Source organism: Ochotona princeps, chromosome 26 (assembly GCF_030435755.1).
Source record: "Ochotona princeps isolate mOchPri1 chromosome 26, mOchPri1.hap1, whole genome shotgun sequence".
In the NCBI taxonomy this organism is placed as follows: Eukaryota; Metazoa; Chordata; class Mammalia; order Lagomorpha; family Ochotonidae; genus Ochotona; species Ochotona princeps.
In genome coordinates, this window is record NC_080857.1 from 577,910 (window position 1) to 595,828 (window position 17,919).

At 66.6% G+C, this 17,919-nt stretch overlaps 1 protein-coding gene across 1 annotated transcript; it reads left to right on the forward strand.

Moving 5' to 3' along the window:
- Positions 1 to 11,307: 11,307 nt before the first annotated feature.
- Positions 11,308 to 16,809, forward strand: TMEM179 (transmembrane protein 179). Its single transcript, XM_058655515.1, has 4 exons — positions 11,308 to 11,881; positions 13,947 to 14,084; positions 15,786 to 15,864; positions 16,535 to 16,809. The coding sequence occupies exons 1-4, from the start codon at positions 11,577 to 11,579 to the stop codon at positions 16,712 to 16,714; spliced, it is 702 nt and encodes a 233-aa protein (XP_058511498.1). The 5' UTR covers positions 11,308 to 11,576; the 3' UTR covers positions 16,715 to 16,809.
- Positions 16,810 to 17,919: the final 1,110 nt, after the last annotated feature.

The following is a 17,919-nucleotide window of genomic DNA, read 5'->3' on the forward strand; positions in this document are numbered from 1 at the left end:
AAAGACAGGAAGCTGGAGGTGCACAGAATCTCCACCATGCACCATGACTTCTTCACCTGCCAGGCTCTGGGCTCAGGCACAGGGAACAGGAAGGTGCTGCTCCGGGGAAGGCCCCGTGGGGAGGGGAGATGCCAGCCCTCTTCCATTTCCCCTAGACCACTGCACGGGGTCCCACTCTGGTGCCATGCCGCAGCTGGGCTTGTTCCCTGCAGGCCGGGACCCTCCAGGGCCTTGGGGGATGGTGACAACAGCTGAAGCCCACCGGGCACTTACGGGGCGCTCTGCTCAGACAGCAGTGGGCACTTATGGGGCACTCTGCTGGGACAGCAGTGGGCACTTACGGGGCGCTCCGCTGGGATACCAGTGGGCACTTACGGGGCACCCCACTGGGATACCAGTGGGCACTTACGGGGCACTCCACTCAGACAGCAGTGGGCACTTACGGGGCGCTCCGCTGGGACACTTACAAGGCGCTCTGCTGGGACAGCAGCTGGCTCTGCGTGTGCCACACAGGTGGCCAAGGAGTTTAGGTCCAGTGGCAGGCCACCGACCCCAGCTGGTCTGTGCCAGCCCAGGCCCGAGTCACTGCTCGGCCTGCAGGGGCCGTGCCAGGTGAGGAGGGCAGTGGTCCTTCCGCTAGGACCCTCTCTGGGTGACCTGCAGCACGGGGCTTGGGGTGAGCAGGAGGGATGCAGCAGCCTGCCTTTCAGGGGCCCCTCTGCCTCTGAGGGGTGGGGTTCCAGGCCTGACCTCAGGGTGTCAGCCCCCCTCATCCCTAGCTCCAGAGGAAAGGAAAGAGGGAAGGTAGGGAGGGTTGAGGGTAGTCGGGGCTCAGGAGGCGGGCCTGCGCCCACAGCCAGGCCACGGGCACCACCCCCAAGCTGCAGTGGGTGGATCCCAGCCTGAGAAAGCCTGAGGGACCAGTGAGCCGGCCACCACAGCCCCTCCCAGCCTCCAGGGCACCTCTTGGCCGCCCTGCCCCCAGGCAGCAGCCCAGAGCTGGGCTGGTCCAACCGGGTGAGCTGGCTCCTCACATGGCTACAGCCTCGCCTGGCTCAGTGTTCTTTCTGGAAGTAGCCACCATATCCCCTCACCCAACACGAGGACCCTTCTCACCTCCTAGAGGCAGCTCCCCAGCCTGGGGAGCTCGAGGAGGGTGTCCCTAGGCCTTGCACACCTGTGTCCCAGGGAGACAGAGGGGCCAGGGTTCCCCGGCTGGCTGTGGGAGGAGCAGCTGCGGGGCTCCTGGGGCAGTGCAGGCGGCAGTGCCAAGCTGTGCATGGAGCAGGGACAGGGACACAGATGGGAGAGGGGGCTGGGCTCAGGCCACATCCCAGGATGCCAGCACAGACAGGGAGGCCACGGCCGCTCACACAGCCGGCTAGGGCCAGGCCTCATGATCGGGCCTTGTGTCAGGCCTGGGATTGTGGGGAGCCTGCCCCTGCCTCTCCAGGGGTCTCCCCGCTGGCCTCCCCTGGAGGAGGGGAGTACCTGGCAGTACTGGCTGTGCCCCGCAGGGAGGCTGCCCAGGGCCAGACTTCCAGCCCAGCTAGACCTGCTGCGCCTGTGACCCCAGCAGAGGCCTTCAGGAATGGACACGGGTAAGCATCCCTGCCTGGTTCCTCTGGGCCTCTCCCACTGTGCCCTGTCCTTCCCACACCCAGGGAAGGCCATGGGGGAGTGTGGGGGCGGGGCACGGTGGCCAAGGAGTGGACCTGGCCCTGCCCCGACGGCTGGGTCTTCAGGTGCTGCTGGGGGCGGCACCCGGGCCAGAGCAGCCAGGAGGGCCTGCACCTGCACTGGTGCGTGCGGAGGCCCAGTGGGGACAGGAGCAGGACAAAGCCTCCTGTCAGTGGAGTGGTGGTGCCAGGACGTGGTGCGGTGGGCACAGAGGGGGCAGGAAGCCTGGCCCAGAGCCTGGCATGTGCCTAGGATGGAGCATGGCCAGGCCAGGGCGGCCCCTGGAGGGTGTCCTGGGCTCTTGCTGCCCGCCATGCTCAGCTTCCCTCAGACCCAACCGGCGCCCAGCTGAGGACACTCAGAGGGGGCCGGAGGAAGGGGCACTCAGGAACGCTTCCTACCCGACGGGGGTGACCCCCGGCCCCTGCTGGCCTTGCCCCTGGGGGATGTGCCACCATCCACTGTCCTGCCCACCATCCAGCTGTGTGTGAGCCCCGGGAGGTCAGGGGTGCAGGCAGTCAGACCCCCACACCAGGGAGTGCCTGCTCCCCACCTGACCCAGGCCTGCTGGGCGGGGAGAGGGTGTGCAGGCGCCCCCTGGTCCAGGCCCCTGGCTACTGACCAGGGTGGGCGTGGGAGGCCTCAGACTAGACCTGGCCCCAGTGCCAGGCCGGCTGTGTCCACTCCTGGAGGTCTCTGCCCTGGGCAGCGCCAGGGGCGTACCGGGAGGTCGCAACCGCAGGTGTCACTTGTGGCTGAACCTGGATCGCGGGGCCAGCAGCGACCAAGACTTCCCAGGGGCAGCTGTGGGCTGTTCTGACCTCTGCCCGGCAGGGTCCCAGCCACTCCTGGCCAGTCCAGGCCGCACCCCGACGGAAACACCAGCGACTCGGCGCCTGGCAGGGGCGTGGGCAGAGGAACTCGCGGTCGGGGCGCGGTGCGGGCGCGGCGGCCAAGTTGAAGTTGATTTTCCCAACTGTGGCTGATTCGCAGCCAGGATGTGGCCACGGGGCGGGGTGGGGCCGCCGGCCGACCACCCCGGCCCCACCCGGTTCTGCGGCTGCCGGGCCTCGCTCCCCAGCCCGAGCACCGCGCCTCTCCCAGACTCAGTTTCCCCGGGGATCACGCGGACTTACCGGGTGCGGGCGGCCGCGGCGGGGGCAGGGACGGCTGCAGGCAGGACGCCCCAGGCACGGCACTTTGGGACCCCGGGGCTCCGGGCTCCGCGCGGGCGCTCGGCGCGGGGCGGGCTCGGCGGGAGGAAGAGGAGGGGCGGCCCCGCCCGCCGCGGCCACGTGAGGCGCGGGCGCGGTCCCGGGGCGGGGGTGGTCACCGGGGAGGCCCCGCCCCGTCCAGGGGGCGAGGACACGCGCGGTGCCCTGTCCGCAGGAAGGGCGGAGGGCCGAGGCTGGACGGGCTGCGGGAGGGACGCGCGCGGTCACCGCTGGCTGACGGGTGGGGGCCCTTGGTGAGGGCTGGAGAGAGATGTCCTGCTGCCGGCGCTGTGGGCGAGAGCTGGCTTGGGCCTCTGTCTTCCACCTGGGGCCCGTGGACACCTCGCAGGATTGGGCCGAAGTCACGCTGGCCTGAGGTCTGGCTCCAGCGCCGGCACAGGGACTTCAGGCTGCAGTGCCAGTGGGGTCTTGGACCTCAGACCGGCTGGGCCGCCCTGTGCGGGAGAAGGCCCACTCTCCCTGCTGGTAAATGTCCCCTGTCCAGGCCACAGCCCTGGAAGTGTTCCTGATAGGGCCGCCCCTGGCAGTTGGCCAGTGTCTGTGGAGGAGCCTGGAGGGGCAGCTCTGCCAGAGCCCAGCAGGGACTGTGGCTGGACTTGGCAGGGGCTGTGTCATCTCAAGCCCTGGCGCTTGGCTGGTGTGCCGTGCTCAGCGGGTGTCATCGGTGTTGACCCCGGGGGCAGATGCGCGGGAAGGGCCAGCTCACCAGTTCCTGGCTCCGGGACGCTGGAGCTGGGCTCAGTGCTGGGCCGGCTCTTGGGGCTCCACGGGTTCTCGGTCCTGAAGGAGGCCCTTCTGAGCATGCGCACATGGGCATGTGGGGGCAATCAACAGCGAGTGCTGGCTGTGCAACTCAGGCATCCGTCCACCATGCCCAGGGCAGCAGGGCATATCTCCGTGGGCTCCACTGGCCCTCCTCAGCAGTCTCCCCTTACTGCTCCTCAGTGTTCCGGCTGTCCACCCTCCATGCCAGCCCCACTCTGGACATGCCAGTCTGGCCAGATCCCTGCCCTGGGTCGGCACCTGGTGACTGCTGCCCAGCCCCTGGCCGGACCCGCCTGACCTCGGAAGTGTCTGTCACTAACTCCTACCTGGGTCTGTCCTCAGAGCTGGGCGACACACATACCACTGAGCAGAGGTGTCTGGGGCAGGGCTCACCATCCAAACTGCTCCCGTGCCCTAGCCACCACGAGGGGTGGGCAGAGAGCTGGCCCCGGCCTCTGGCTGGGAAGTGGAGGACACAAAGGGAGGGGTTCCCCCCGAGAGCTTCTCTGGTGAGCGGGTGCTGAGCAGTGGTGCCCTGCCTGCGTGAGCAAGCCCCAGGTTGCGCTTTCACTCCTGCCAAACCATTCCCTTCCGGCATCCTCCTGTGCCCTGAGACAGCCTCTGTGTTGTTAGCAGAACACGCGCTGCCACCCACTCACGCACTCACCCACGGCCACCCTATTTACCTGTGCACCCGGCTTTGAACCTCCTGCCACGTATCCACCCCCATGTACCCACTCAGCCCGTGCACGCATCGCAGCAGCCTACGCGCTCATCTCTCATGCACCAGGCCATGCACCCCACGCACCCCATTTATCTCTGGCTGCTCCTTGGGTTGCCAGTGGCTGAGCTCGGCATTCAGATACCGCCGTCCCCCATGGGGGTAGCCACAGTCCCCTCAGCAGGTTCATGTGTGTATGCTGGTCCCTGTGTGAGCGCTGGGCAGTCACTAGCCTCCTGCCGTATACACCATGCAGCCTGGGGCCTGCTGAGTGTCCTGGCCTTGTCTGCAGAGTGGCTAAGTGGTTCCATCTCTTTGCCCTTCAAGTGACAGCTGTCAATCACTTGGGCATCAGGGGTCTGGCTGAGTCAGCCAGTGTGTGTGCAGCGTGTGGCAGGTGGGGTTCTGCCACTTGGCCCCCTTCAGAGAGGACTGCGAGCTGGGGTGGGGGTCATACCTCCCAGGCTGGGTCCTGGGGCAGCTCAAGGACGTCAGTGGACAGGTACAGGAGGCCCCAGGGGCTGCCACTCCTCCCCGGACCCAGCCTTGTCATGGCATGGCTGCCAGAGTACACCTCACCTGCTCACCCCCTGACAGGGCTCCCAGGGTACAAAGCTGGGGGCTGGGCTTGCTGCCTGCATTTCTGGATTAAGCTGAGGAATTCTGAGCACTCCCTTGGCCTAGGCCTTCTAGCCAGCTGGGGTGGGGCTGCGGGTGGGTAGGAAGCAGGCACCCTGTCCAGGCTGAAGGGACCCCGTCCACTTTCAATGGAATAAGCCTGTGAGGCCAGGACTCGCAGCACCCACTTTCCTGGGACTCAGGGGAGAGTCCCCAGGCAGGGTCCCTGGGAGCAATAGGTTAGAGTGCAGGGGTCCCTTGGGGGCTGGGTTGGGGTGCAGGGGTTCTGGAGCAGTGCCTGCCCTGTCCTCAGGCTGCTGGGCCTTGTGGGCTCAGCTCCCAGAGCCGCAGGCTGCAGATGGAGGTGGGGTTCCGGGTGTGGGGGCCGAGGCGGCAGCTGCTGCTGAGTCAGGCTGCAGAACTGAAGGAAGTGGAGCACCTGCCATCTGTCTCCTGGAGAGGAGGGTGGGTGGGGGTAGGGACCCCTGCCCAGACCCTGCGCCCTGCCAGGCAGTCATGGCCGGTGCATGTGAGCTGGGATTCTGGCAGCGGACGAGGGATGGTGGTCAGGCTTGGGGGCAGGAAGCCCTCTCTGCAAGGCTGGTACCTGAGACACTGCCCGGCCGCCCGCATCCCACGCTGCAAGTGTGTGCTCAAGTCCCGGCCCTGCTTCGGAACCCCACTGTGGCTGGTGCATCCTGGGAGACGGTGCTGATGGCTGCGTGGGGGACAGGGGCAGTGGTCATCGCAAGCATGGACGAGTGGACGATTGGACAACTGGACAGTAAATGTGTGGTTTGTTCCTGGGTGTGGGCAGCACAGGTGTGCACAGTACAGGTGCTGGCCCCAGGGGGCCAGTCTGTTTCTGTGACAGTGGTAACCTGTCACCATGTGTCTGTGTGGTAACTTCTGGGCGGTGAAGGCAGAGGCCTCGTGTGTGGGTTCTGGGCCCTGTGTCTGCCTCACAGGACGCTGCCTGCTGTCCTCAGAGCCCTGGGACCTCGGGCAGCCGGCCTGGCCCCACCCTGCCTTTCACGTGCAGCTGCTCGCCCGGCAGCCTGTTCTCAGCCTCAGCTCACCCTGCAGTCACCTGGCATGGGCCCTGCAGCTGGAACTGGTGGAACCTGGCTGGTGCTGGGGCCCAGCCCAGTCCTCAGTGGACAGGGCAGGCAGGACACACAGTCAACGTGACCCTAGGACAGGCTGGTGGCAGGGTCTATCCCATGCCCCCGCGGCCCTGCCCGGGGAGCTCCTCCACAGCCAGCAGGAACCCCGCTGGGGCTGGAACGCTCGGCCCAGCCACCCCCAAGCGAGGTCTGTGGTTGGAGCTAGGACCTGGATGGGAACAAGGGACAGTAATTGCCCTGCATGGGAAGCGGGTGCAGCTGTCACAGCTCACACCCGCCCGTGGGCCCGTGCCTCCTGCTGCCCACGGCCATCTGCTCCAGGGTTTCTGTGCCTGGGCAGTAGCCCTGTGAAGACCCACCCTCTGTGCCCCACAGGGCTGGAATAAGGGGGCAGGACCAGGAGCCCTGCTCCTGGAGTGGGTTGTTCATCAGCGTGCCGCGCCCTCTGGCCATGAGAGGAGGCATCACTGCCTTGCCCTGCAGGCTGGGCTTGGTTTTGGGCTTGGTCCTCAAGTTGGGGCCGCCCACTGACCCGTCCTGGGTGGGCGGGCACCCATGGTCCCAGAGGGGGAGGGGCAGGTGAGCCACTCGGGCAGCTTTCCTTGGTGCTGGGGCAGGGCTTGACCAGCCTCGTCACCAAGCGACTGCATCACAGAGCGCCCACACATGTAGGCATCGCGGCGTGGGGGAACACGAGGAGCCCAAGGCATGCTGTGTTGTAATTTAACTTTGGAGGCAGACAGAGCCCTCCTTTCGCTGTCCACTCCCCAAACACCCACAGCAGGAGGGCGGGGGCGGGGTCAGCCACGTCAGGAGCCAAGAGCTCTGCCTGGGTGACCCTGTGGGTGCCGCCTCCCGCAGGGCAGGGCCAGGTCCTGATCTCAGGCCATCAGCTGGGCCAGCACCTGCCCAGAGAGTGTCCTAGTCCCGGGGGCTGGTGGGTGGCCCTGCTGCCTGGGAAGACCTCTCCCCACAGGGGCCACGTTCTTGGGGGACGTGGCTTCTCCCCTGCGGCCACGTGCTGTCCCCCAGAGGTGCCTCCGAAAGAGGAGGGTACATGGCAAGCAAATGGTCAGCTTCGGTTATCCAGGGAGCAGCCTGTGGAGGGTGGGCAGCTGAGGGAGCGAGTGGGTGGGCAGAACTGGGCCTGGCTTCTTACTTTTTTTTTTTAAGATTTATTTATTTTATTACAAAGTCAGATATACAGAGAGGAGGAGAGACAGAGAGGAAGATCTTCCGTCCGATGATTCACTCCCCAAGTGAGCCGCAATGGCCGGTGTGTGCCGATCCGAAGCCGGGAACCAGGAACCCTCTCTGGGTCTCCCACACGGGTGCAGGGTCCCAATGCATTGGGCCGTCCTCAACTGCTTTCCCAGGCCACAAGCAGGGAGCTGGATGGGAAGCGGAGCTGCTGGGATTAGAACCGGCACCCATATGGGATCCCGGGGCGTCCAAGGCGAGGACTTTAGCCGCCAGGCCACGCCGCCGGGCCCTGGGCCTGGCTTCTTAGCAGGGGATCTTGGGGCCAGTACCCGCATCCTGGCTAACCATTCCACTCCGAGTAAAATCCCCCTCCAAAAAGGTGCAGGGGTGTGGAGAGCCAGGGATCCGGCTGGGGCTGCCCCTGGCCTGGGGAGGCCGGGGCTGGGTGCCCCTTCTCAGAGCCAGTACAAGGGCCAGTGGCCACGTGGAGGGTCTGGGAGGCAGACAGCGGTGGCCGCTGAGCTCTCCCTGTCCTCTTTGAGCCAGGTACTGACAGGACAGACTCGCTCGCTTCTGCCCGGCGGCTGGGTTCCCCATGGCCACGTCCTGGGAACGTGGTTTTGGCCCGACCTCTGTGGACAGGCCCGTCCTGCTCCCTGCCTGAGCTCTGGCCACTCTGCAGGCAGAGGTACCGCGACAGCCTGCCCTGCACCCCACCACTGTGGATGCAGTTGCCAGGCCTGGAGGGCACCAGGAATCTAGACAGCGCCCACATGGAGTAGAGGTCAGGATGGGGTTTGTGGTGTCCACACTGCATCCACAGTGCTGCTCACACAGCCCGGGGGGACTGCACTCCGCAGTGGGGTGAGGGGGCGGGTCCCTGAGGGGTGAGTCCTGCCCAGCAGCCTTTCCCTCTGATGCTGTCCTCTTAACCGTGGACCAGGGTCTCCCGTGGACCCTGGCAGAGAAGTCTGCTCTGACTCTGTAACTTCAGTCCCCAAGTCATACGACTGGGTGTGGGGGACCCAGATCCTGCAGAAAGACCCCTCTGGCACTGGCAGAGCAGGCAGGGGCTGGAGCCTGGGGGCCGTGGGCGGAACCAGCAGATGCTCCCACTGCGTGGGCTGAGGGAGTGCTGCTGCTGGCCACACGGGGGCACCAGAGCTCCATGGACAAGGTCAAGACTGGCCTGGGGTCACCAGCCTGGACAACCGGCCAGTTTGAGGTCACGTCCCAGGGGGCTTCCAGGAGAGTGGCCGGCTCAGTCAGCCCGAGGTGGTGACCCATGCAGTGGGTGACTTGCGGTCAAGGTGTGGCCCCTGCCGTCCAGGGCCCAGCAGGGTGGATGCTGCCCCCCATCAGTGGGGGGCACCATGTGTGTTTACTCTGCCTGTGGCCACATCAGGAGCCTTGTCAATATTCATCCCAATTACAGATTTGTCTCTTCCCGCATGAGGCTGCCCCGGTGGTGCCTGGGAGTTGGTTCCAGGGAGGGGCTGGGGTTAGGAGGCTCAGACCTTGGGCACAGCAGCAGCAGTGGACCCTACTTTGGCTGGGGTGTTGTGCACAGGTGTGGTGGCCGTGGTCCTTGCAGCCTGGTCACCCAAAGCCCTGTCCAGGAGGTGCCCACACTGCCCCCTCCTTCTGGCTAAAACCTGAGCCCAGTCAGCAGCAGGTCCTGGGCCCAGGCATGTGCGGTGGGGAGGGAACCAGCCCTCCTTGTCCTTCCAAGCCAGGCAGATTCTGAGTGGGTGCGCCGGTTCATGTCCCAGCTGCCTCACTTCCCATCCAGCTCCCTGCTTGTGGCCTGGGAAAGCAGTTGAGAACGGCCCCAAACCTTGGGACCCTGCACCTGCGGGAGATCAGGCTGTCCCTGGGGTCTTCCCCCACTGGTGGCCCCAGGCGTCCGCACGGCCACAGCCAGCCTGTCCTGGGTGTGGGCTCTCGCCAGCCTCGGAGCAGGCTGTGGTGCTGCCCCTGTACACCCAGGGCTGTGCTGGTTCCTTCCCACCTACTTTTCCGGCCTGCAGCTCCCGCTCATCCTCTGTCCCTCTCGTATCTGTATCCATTTATCTCTGAGGTGTGCGCGCGCGCGCACACACACACACACACACACGAGGATCTTTGCTCCCCAATGCCTGCAGTAGCCAGGAGATTCCAGCTCAACCTGGGTCTGCCACAGAGAAGCTGTGGCCCCGTCGCTGCGGCCCCCAGGAGTGTCACTGTGGCCTTCGCATGTGCCGGTTGGTGTCCCAGGAGGCCTCCATCCCTGCATGACCACCTGGGCCTGGGCTCCTCTCGCTGCCTTTCTGAACTGGGGGAGGGGACCAGCAGACCCCAGCCCCATCCTCAACTGGCAGACAGAGCACCTAGGTCCCTCGGTGCTGCAGGGGGTGGGGTGGGGAGCACTCTGCCACCCCAGGCAGTTTCTGGGCCTGTAGAGAGGTGCCCGTCCCAGGCCCCTCTGAGATGACCCTCGACGGGGCTGCCACAGCCGAGTATTCCTCCTCCCGCCCCACTGCCTTGCAGTCTCAGCTGCCTCCTGCTTGGTGGCCCCACTCTCTTGGCTGATGGAGCCCATGGGGAGCCTGTGCACTGGGCCCCAGGGTGCCCAGGAGGGGTGCCAGCCAGGAGCGGTAGGGCTGGCTGGGTGGGGCCGCCTCCCCTGCTCAGGGAAGGATGGGAGGGCTGGCGACAGCGGATGTAAATGCAGAGACATGACCTGAAGATCTGTGGGACATTTGCATAAATATTGTCTGCTGGAAGCAATTAGCGGTTTGTCTGCACCCAGCCCGGCACAATTTGCACTTTTTCCAGCCTCCTGCCTGCCTGAGTGTGAACTCCATGCTTGCGGGTGGCGTCTGTGGCCTTGCACCTGGAAAGGAGGGCTTGTGGGCTTTCCACGTTCCCTGCACACCCTGCACCAAGCTCCCCACTCAGTCCCGGGGTCTGTGCGTCCCTGGCTATGTAGCAGGTGAGGCGGCTTATGTCCAGGGCGAGTGTGCTTGGCCAGGTGCCTCTGAGCCCTGCCTGCTTGCCTCCGGAGCCGCGGGGGCTCTGCTTCCTGTGCTGTGGGAACGCCCCGGCTGGCGTGGAGCTCACGGACGGGGGAGGTAGTACCGGGTGTGGGAAGGGATTGGGCAGGGTCGCCGAGTGTGGCCTGAACAGGGTGAAGCTAGGGCGCAGTCTGTGTGTCCCCGGGGCTCTCTGGAACCAGTCTGGTAGAGCGATGCTTAGACAGCATTTCCATGGGCGCTGTGCTCATTAACATTTATTATCCTCCTCGTGTATACTGTTAAGGGGGGGCGGTTGGACAGAGAGGGACGGGGAAGCGAGAGTGAGTGAGCTCTCAGCTGTTGGTTCACTCCCCTCATCCCACAGCCAGGGCAGGCCAGGCTGAACCCTGCAGCCGCACCTCCACCAGGGTCGCGATGTGGCCAGAGGGGCCCCAGGCTCTGGGCTGTCCCCAGCTCCCTCCTGGGAGGGAGGACTGGAGCTCAGGAGCTCCACCGCGGGACACGCATCCCGACCACTGGCTGAAGCCTGAAGCGTGCCAAGTGTGCCCTGGTGCGCCCTGTGCTCTCCCCAGTCCTGCTTGTAGAACTTCTGGCTGGGGCAACTGGTGAGGTCCCCCGACGGTGGAGATGCGAGACCGGGAGCCGCCAGGGAGCAGCTGTTCTGCAGGGTGCGCCTTTGGTGGCTTTGGAAGAGAGGCTGGTGCACACGCGTGTGCAGACGGGGCGAGGCCTTGCTCACCCAGCACCGGCTCCCAGCTGTCAGCCCTGCGCCTGCCTGACCAAGTGGGTGGTGGCACGGGGCAGAGTCCCATTTCTGTGCCACGCGGGTCCACATTGCTCAATGGGACACGCAGCACGGCTCGACAAGGAGATCACTTCTCCGTGCCAGCGGCTGCCTCCTGCTCTGGGAACGAAGGTGTTGATTCTGCCCCTTCCACCTGCCCCGCACAAACCTCAACCCAGGCCGTGCCGGCACACCCCCTGAGCTGGGCTGGCACGGTCGCGGCCGCATCCCCCAGCCGTGTCCCAGTCGCGCACCCACCCTCCGGAGCCCGGGCGGCCTCCCCGCGTGGGCGCGCACGTGCGGGGCTGTCCGCTGGGCTGACCGCCGGCGCGGCCGCCGCGCACGCGTCCCGGGCGCCGCCACTGCGCAGCCTCCCGTGCGCCCCGCGCCCGGCCCCGCGCCGGCTCCGGCTCCCCCGACCCGACCATGGCGCCCAGCAGCGCCCTCCTGGCGCAGTGCGTGTTTTCCGTGCTGGCGTTCCTGTTCAGCTTCGCCGTGGTGGTGCCACTGTCCGCGAACGGGCGCGACTTCGGCGGCCACTGCCCACTCTTCACCGAGGGCATGTGGCTCAGCGCCAACCTCACGGTGCACGAGCGTGAGCGCTTCACCGTGCAGGAGTGGGGCCCGCCGGCCGCCTGCCGCTTCGGCCTGCTCGCTGGCTTCCTGTCGCTGCTACTGGCCGGGGCGCATGCCTGGCGCGCCCTCTTCTTCCTTTGCAGGGGACACGAGGGGTGAGTGGGGAGCCCGCCCAGACGACCACCCTCCCAGAGCGCGCAGCCCCCACCCTATCTCTGGCTTGGCCGCCTTGGGCTGCGGAGGCTGCGCCGCCTGGGCGCGCCAGGACCCGGGTCAGCTCCCAGTCCGGGCCTGGGGCGATGGGGACCCCAGGGCCCATCCTGGCGGGCGGGAGGGGTGGCGCCTCTCTTTCCTTCTCCGGTTCCTTCTAGGGGGGGAGCTCCACCCGGAGTTTTCACTGGGTGGGGGTAGGGTCCTCCTGCTTGGGCCCCGGAGTCTTCACTGTTCAGAGGGTCTCGAGTGTCTGAGAAGCACCAGAGGCGTGGGTGGGGCGAGGGCCGTGTCTCCGCTTAGAAGCCTCCTCGCCCACCCAGAGACTCCAGCCTGGGGCCAGAAACTCGAAGGACAGAGCTGAGGCTGGCTGGTTATGGTTAGAGCTGAATTCAGGGTGAGGGGACTCCAGCTGGGCTCCCCACCCCAGACCCTCACCCCCGAGGCAGCTTCCCCCGACCCAACTCTAAGGATCCCAGCCCCGGGACCTGAGCCCCCCCGAGCCCCTGGGTGCTGTCCAACAGCTTGGTGGGCACATGCGCCAGCAGGGGCAGGTCAGCCCCTGGGTTTGGCTGGTCCAGCCGTGGAGAGCAGGCTGGCAAGTGGCAGTCAGTGAGGGCTTTGGGATGGCGGAGCGTCCTGGTGGGCATCTCTGGGGAGCTCCTGGGGAGATCCCAGCCCACCAGGGACCCTGCGGGCTGGCTGGGGTTAGTACACTACTTCAGAGACCTCACCAGTAGCTGCCTGGGGGCTTCACTCTGCCCAAGGGGGGCTGGGTCCTGAGCTTCTGGCTGGCTGCCCCCAGCTCAGGGGTGTCTGCAGTGCCCGGCGCCCCCGGCCCAAGGGTGTCTGCAGTGCCTGGTGGGCTGGAGGGTTAAGGAGCCTGCGGGTGCCTCTGTAGGGGTGTCTGCCCTGGAGGGAGCTGGCTGGTGCAGGATGGATGGGTGGGCTGCAGCAGGAGGGCAGTGCCCCACGAGTGCCTGTGATTGACAGCCCGTCTGCCTGCCCACACCATCACTCAGCTCGGCAGGATCCCATCTCCATGGAGACAGCACATCCTGGTGCAGAAGCAAGGGAGAAAGATGAGATAACCCCTTGTGTGCCAGCGCCACAGTCCTGGCCTGGCTTTGTGACCCGGGTGAGGCCCCCTGTGTGCCAGCCATGGTCCTGGCCTGGCTTTGTGACCCGGGTGAGGCCCCCTGTGTGCCAGCCATGGTCCTGGCCTGGCTTTGTGACCCGGGTGAGGCCCTCTGTGTGCCAGCACCATGGTCCTGGCCTGGCTTTGTGACCCGGGTGAAGGTTTGGACACGTCCATTTCTTCACAACTGGGTGAGGGGACGGGAAGGAGGCTGTGGGCTCTGGATGGCACCCACGCTGTCAGCAGCCTCAGTGGAGGGTTGCCGGGAGACCCTGGCCTGGGAAAAGGGGAGAGCCACAGCGAAGAAAGCCTATGTGGCTGGGGGCCATGCCTTCTGAAAGTCAGGACCGGTCAAGGCCCCTGCTGCCATCTGCTCTCGCCTGGCCCTGCCCAGCCCCCCGAGGCCCGTGGGGGAGGCAGCAGAGCGAGGCCAGGTGCCCATGGGCTCTGCTGCCCCGGGAGACCACCCCAGGATGTCCCCAGGGACTGTGCCAGTCCTTGCTTTCCTGGCCACCCCACCATGGAGCAGAGTGGGACATGGGTCCCCTTCTCCTGCAGCCTGTTGTCCCTCCCTAAGGTAGACTTGACTGTCCCTCGGCCCTCAGGGACAGCACTGAACTGGGCTGGAGCACAGTGGCAGGGGTTCCTGGGGAGGCCTGGTGGGCTCGGGCTGTGGCGGGCAGGGAAGCAGCCACCGTTTGCAGCAGCAGGAAGTGAGGTGCAGGTGGGACATGGGGCATGTGTAGGTGGAGAGCAGAGGGGTTTGTTCCACCACTGAAGACTGGGGGGTCCTGCCTGAGGCCATGGAGAGACGTGGGGGTGGGCTATCAAGCAGGGGCATGGGGTCACACCTGTCACCTCTGCTCTTGCAGCTCCCTGCTCCAGGCCTCCCTGAGCCTCTTGGTCAGCACGTTCGTGGTCTTCCTGGTCTTCATTGCCGGCACCATTGTCAGCGTTGGCTTCTCCATGTGGTGTGACGCCATCACTGAGAAAGGCACCCAGCCCCACAGGTGCGGCCCCCAACCTGTGTGCACCTGTGGGCTTCTGTCTGCCCGACTCAACACCATGCCACTCTCCCACCCTAGGGAGGGACAGCTGGTGAGGGGTGGACGTGGTAGCTAGGCCTGGGTCCTGGAGGGGTGGACGTGGTGGCTGGGCCTGGGTCTGGAGGGGTGGACGCGGTGGCTGGGCCTGGGTCCTGGAGGGGTGGATGTGGCGGTTGGGCCTGGGTCCTGGAGGGGTGGACGTGGCTGCTGGGCCTGGGTCCTGGAGGGGTGGACGTGGCGGCTGGGCCTGGGTCCTGGAGGGGTGGATGTGGTAGCTGGGCCTGGGTCTGGAGGGGTGGACGTGGTGGCTGGGCCTGGGTCTGGAGGGGTGGATGTGGTAGCTGGGCCTGGGTCTGGAGGGGTGGACGTGGTAGCTAGGCCTGGGTCCTGGAGGGGTGGACGTGGTGGCTGGGCCTGGGTCTGGAGGGGTGGACGTGGCGGCTGGGCCTGGGTCCTGGAGGGGTGGATGTGGTGGCTGGGCCTGGGTCCTGGAGGGGTGGACGTGGCGGCTGGGCCTGGGTCTGGAGGGGTGGACGTGGCGGCTGGGCCTGGGTCTGGAGGGGTGGATGTGGTAGCTGGGCCTGGGTCCTGGAGGGGTGGACGTGGTGGCTGGGCCTGGGTCTGGAGGGGTGGACGTGGCGGCTGGGCCTGGGTCCTGGAGGGGTGGACGTGGCGGCTGGGCCTGGGTCCTGGAGGGGTGGACGTGGCGGCTGGGCCTGGGTCTGGAGGGGTGGACGTGGCGGCTGGGCCTGGGTCCTGGTGGCTGGGCCTGGGTCTGGAGGGGTGGACGCGGTGGCTGGGCCTGGGTCTGGAGGGGTGGACGTGGTAGCTGGGCCTGGGTCCTGGAGGGGTGGATGTGGCGGTTGGGCCTGGGTCTGGAGGGGTGGACGCGGTGGCTGGGCCTGGGTCTGGAGGGGTGGACGTGGCGGCTGGGCCTGGGTCTGGAGGGGTGGATGTGGTAGCTGGGCCTGGGTCTGGAGGGGTGGATGTGGTAGCTGGGCCTGGGTCCTGGAGGGGTGGACGTGGTGGCTGGGCCTGGGTCTGGAGGGGTGGATGTGGTAGCTGGGCCTGGGTCCTGGAGGGGTGGACGTGGCGGCTGGGCCTGGGTCCTGGAGGGGTGGATGTGGTGGCTGGGCCTGGGTCCTGGAGGGGTGGACGTGGCGGCTGGGCCTGGGTCTGGAGGGGTGGACGTGGCTGCTGGGCCTGGGTCCTGGAGGGGTGGACGCGGTGGCTGGGCCTGGGTCTGGAGGGGTGGACGTGGCGGCTGGGCCTGGGTCCTGGAGGGGTGGACGTGGTGGCTGGGCCTGGGTCTGGAGGGGTGGATGTGGTAGCTGGGCCTGGGTCTGGAGGGGTGGATGTGGTAGCTGGGCCTGGGTCCTGGAGGGGTGGACGTGGCGGCTGGGCCTGGGTCCTGGAGGGGTGGATGTGGTGGCTGGGCCTGGGTCCTGGAGGGGTGGACGTGGCGGCTGGGCCTGGGTCTGGAGGGGTGGACGTGGCGGCTGGGCCTGGGTCCTGGTGGCTGGGCCTGGGTCTGGAGGGGTGGACGTGGCGGCTGGGCCTGGGTCTGGGGGCGGATGTGGGAGGTGGCAGGAGTGGGCCCGGAAGCTGGGGCCATGGTGGAGGTGCTTGTCCCCTGGTTTCCTTCCTACGTGGCCGTCTTTCCAGCTGCGAGGCCCTGCAGGATCTGGATCTTGAGCTAAATGTGGACAACTCGGCCTTCTATGACCAGCTGGCCGTCGCCCAGGTGGGCGGGACCTGGGGGCGGCAGGGGTGGGCGGGGTGGAATAGGGTGGCTGGGGGCACTTCTCGCAGGGCGCTCACCAGGCAGTCCCAGGGGAGGAAGCAGGTGTAGGCATGGGGCAGGCTTCCTGGAGGGAGGCTGCTGGGCCTTGAGTGCCCAGAGGGGTTTTTGGGGCAGAGGAAGGGACAGGCAGGGCATGTGGGGGCCAAGGTACTACAGCCAAAGCCAAGCAGGGGATTCTGGGTTCTCCAAGTTGGCCTCTGATCTTGGTACCAGGTCAGCTCGCTCGGGTGGGTTCCCAGGTCACCTATACTGGAGGACAAGGTCAGCCCCACTGCACCTGCCAGTCACCCTCTGGTGGCCCCGGTGGCCAGGGCAAGGACAGGCAGAGGCACTCAGCGAGGACCAAGGTGGGGCCTTGGTCCTCCACGCCTGTGCCCCAGGCCAGGGGGTTCCCGGTCTCCAGCCCAGGCCCTGAAGGCCTCTGAGGGCTAGGGACACTTCCCGCAGCCAAGGGTCCTGGGGGAGCCGGGAGGGGAGAGGTGCCAGGGGTTCCCTGAAAGTGTCTGGCTGCCTGGGTCCCTGGGTGCCTGCCACCCTGTCCCGTGCTTTCCCACGGGCTGGGGTGGTCAGGGGCCCGCCATGGGCACTGACACTGCTCTCCTCTGTGCAGTTCGGGCTCTGGGCCTCGTGGCTGGCCTGGCTGGCCGTGGCCGTGCTGTCCTTTCTGAAGGTCTACCACAGTTACCGCCAGGAGGACCTGCTGGGCAGTCTGGGCCATGAGAAGGAGCTGCTGCTGGCCAGGCCGGCCGCTCGCACCGCCTTCCAGGGGGACAGAAGTGCTGTCATCTAGGCCTCCAGTGTGGGCAGCCCCTGGGGTTCCCGCTGCACCCCTACATACCAACCAAGGGCTGCTTGGTGTGTACCCCCATCCCCCATGGGAAACTAGGCCCCCTCTCCTCCCCTTCCCACCCATTCCATAGCCTCCCCGGCCGGCAGGTCCTCCCAGCTGTTGGGAACTGGGCCCAGGCGTGTGGCTACCTGGGCTACACCCCGTCTCCGGCCCCACCTGCCCATGGGGGGCAGGGGTCTCCTGGAGCTGTGGACCTGGCAGGGTCCTATGGGGAGGCTGTGTGGCAGGTGCCTGTCCAAGGAACGGTCAAGGCAGGGACAGTGTGCTCTGGCCCAGGGCTTGGCTGAGTTTCCTGCTGAGCAGCAGGCCCCGGTAGGGGGATGGGGGGTTGGTCTGCACTGTGGAAAGGGACGTGGCTTCTCCCATGCAGGATCCCTCTCCCCTACCCTGCCTAGGAGGATCCAGGTGGGGGTGGGACTGGAGGTGGTCAGGGATGGCATGCCTGTCGGCTGGGTTCTCAATAAAGACACCCACACTTGCTTCTGTCCTGAGTCTCTCTGCTTGTTCTGCAGCCTCAGTGGTTCCGCGGCATCCACTGTGCGTCCGCGGGCTCTGAACCTCCCACAAGACGCCCCCCTGGAGTAGCAGCTGCCGTGGGGGGAGCAGGGTCCCCCTGGCTGCCTCTGCCAGGTGGGGCAGGAGGAGGGATGAAGGAGACAATGCCCCCCCTCACTGCAGCCTGGGTTGGGCCTGTAGGCCCTGTTCCCTATACCACACCTCAGGAGCCTGAGCTTGTGTCTGGCAGCAGTGCTGGCTTGGGGTTCCTCGGGACCCCTATGGATCCCTCTAGGCACAGCCCTGGTCCAGCAAGACCTGGGGAGGGGACCCTGACTGCAGAGTCGGGGTAGGGGGCTCGGGCAGGACTCACTGCGGGGCCTCAGGGCATCCAAGGGGTTGGGTGCATGTGCTCCCAGGAGGTCCAGGAGGGAAGCTGGGGAGGGGGGTAGGTATGAGGTGGCCGGTGAGCAGCAGTGCCTGGGCACAAGGGGCACTGTGTGTCTCCTGCCCTCCTACGGTCCCTGGGCTGGGGAACATCTCCCTGGATGCTGGCCACTCCTGCTGTCCACCGTGGCCTCCGTGTGTGTTCAGCAACCCTGTCCATGAAGGCTCTGGAGAGGCCCCTGCCATCTGCCCTCAGCTGGCAG

What these genes read in the sequence shown, in the direction of transcription:
- TMEM179 (XM_058655515.1), top strand. Translation starts at nt 11,577, where the DNA reads ATGGCGCCCAGCAGCGCCCTCCTGGCGCAGTGCGTGTTTTCCGTGCTG. An exon ending in CTTTGCAGGGGACACGAGGG is followed by an intron (nt 11,882 to 13,946) that starts GTGAGTGGGGAG and finishes CTGCTCTTGCAG; the next exon opens with CTCCCTGCTCCAGGCCTCCC. An exon ending in ACCAGCTGGCCGTCGCCCAG is followed by an intron (nt 15,865 to 16,534) that starts GTGGGCGGGACC and finishes TCCTCTGTGCAG; the next exon opens with TTCGGGCTCTGGGCCTCGTG.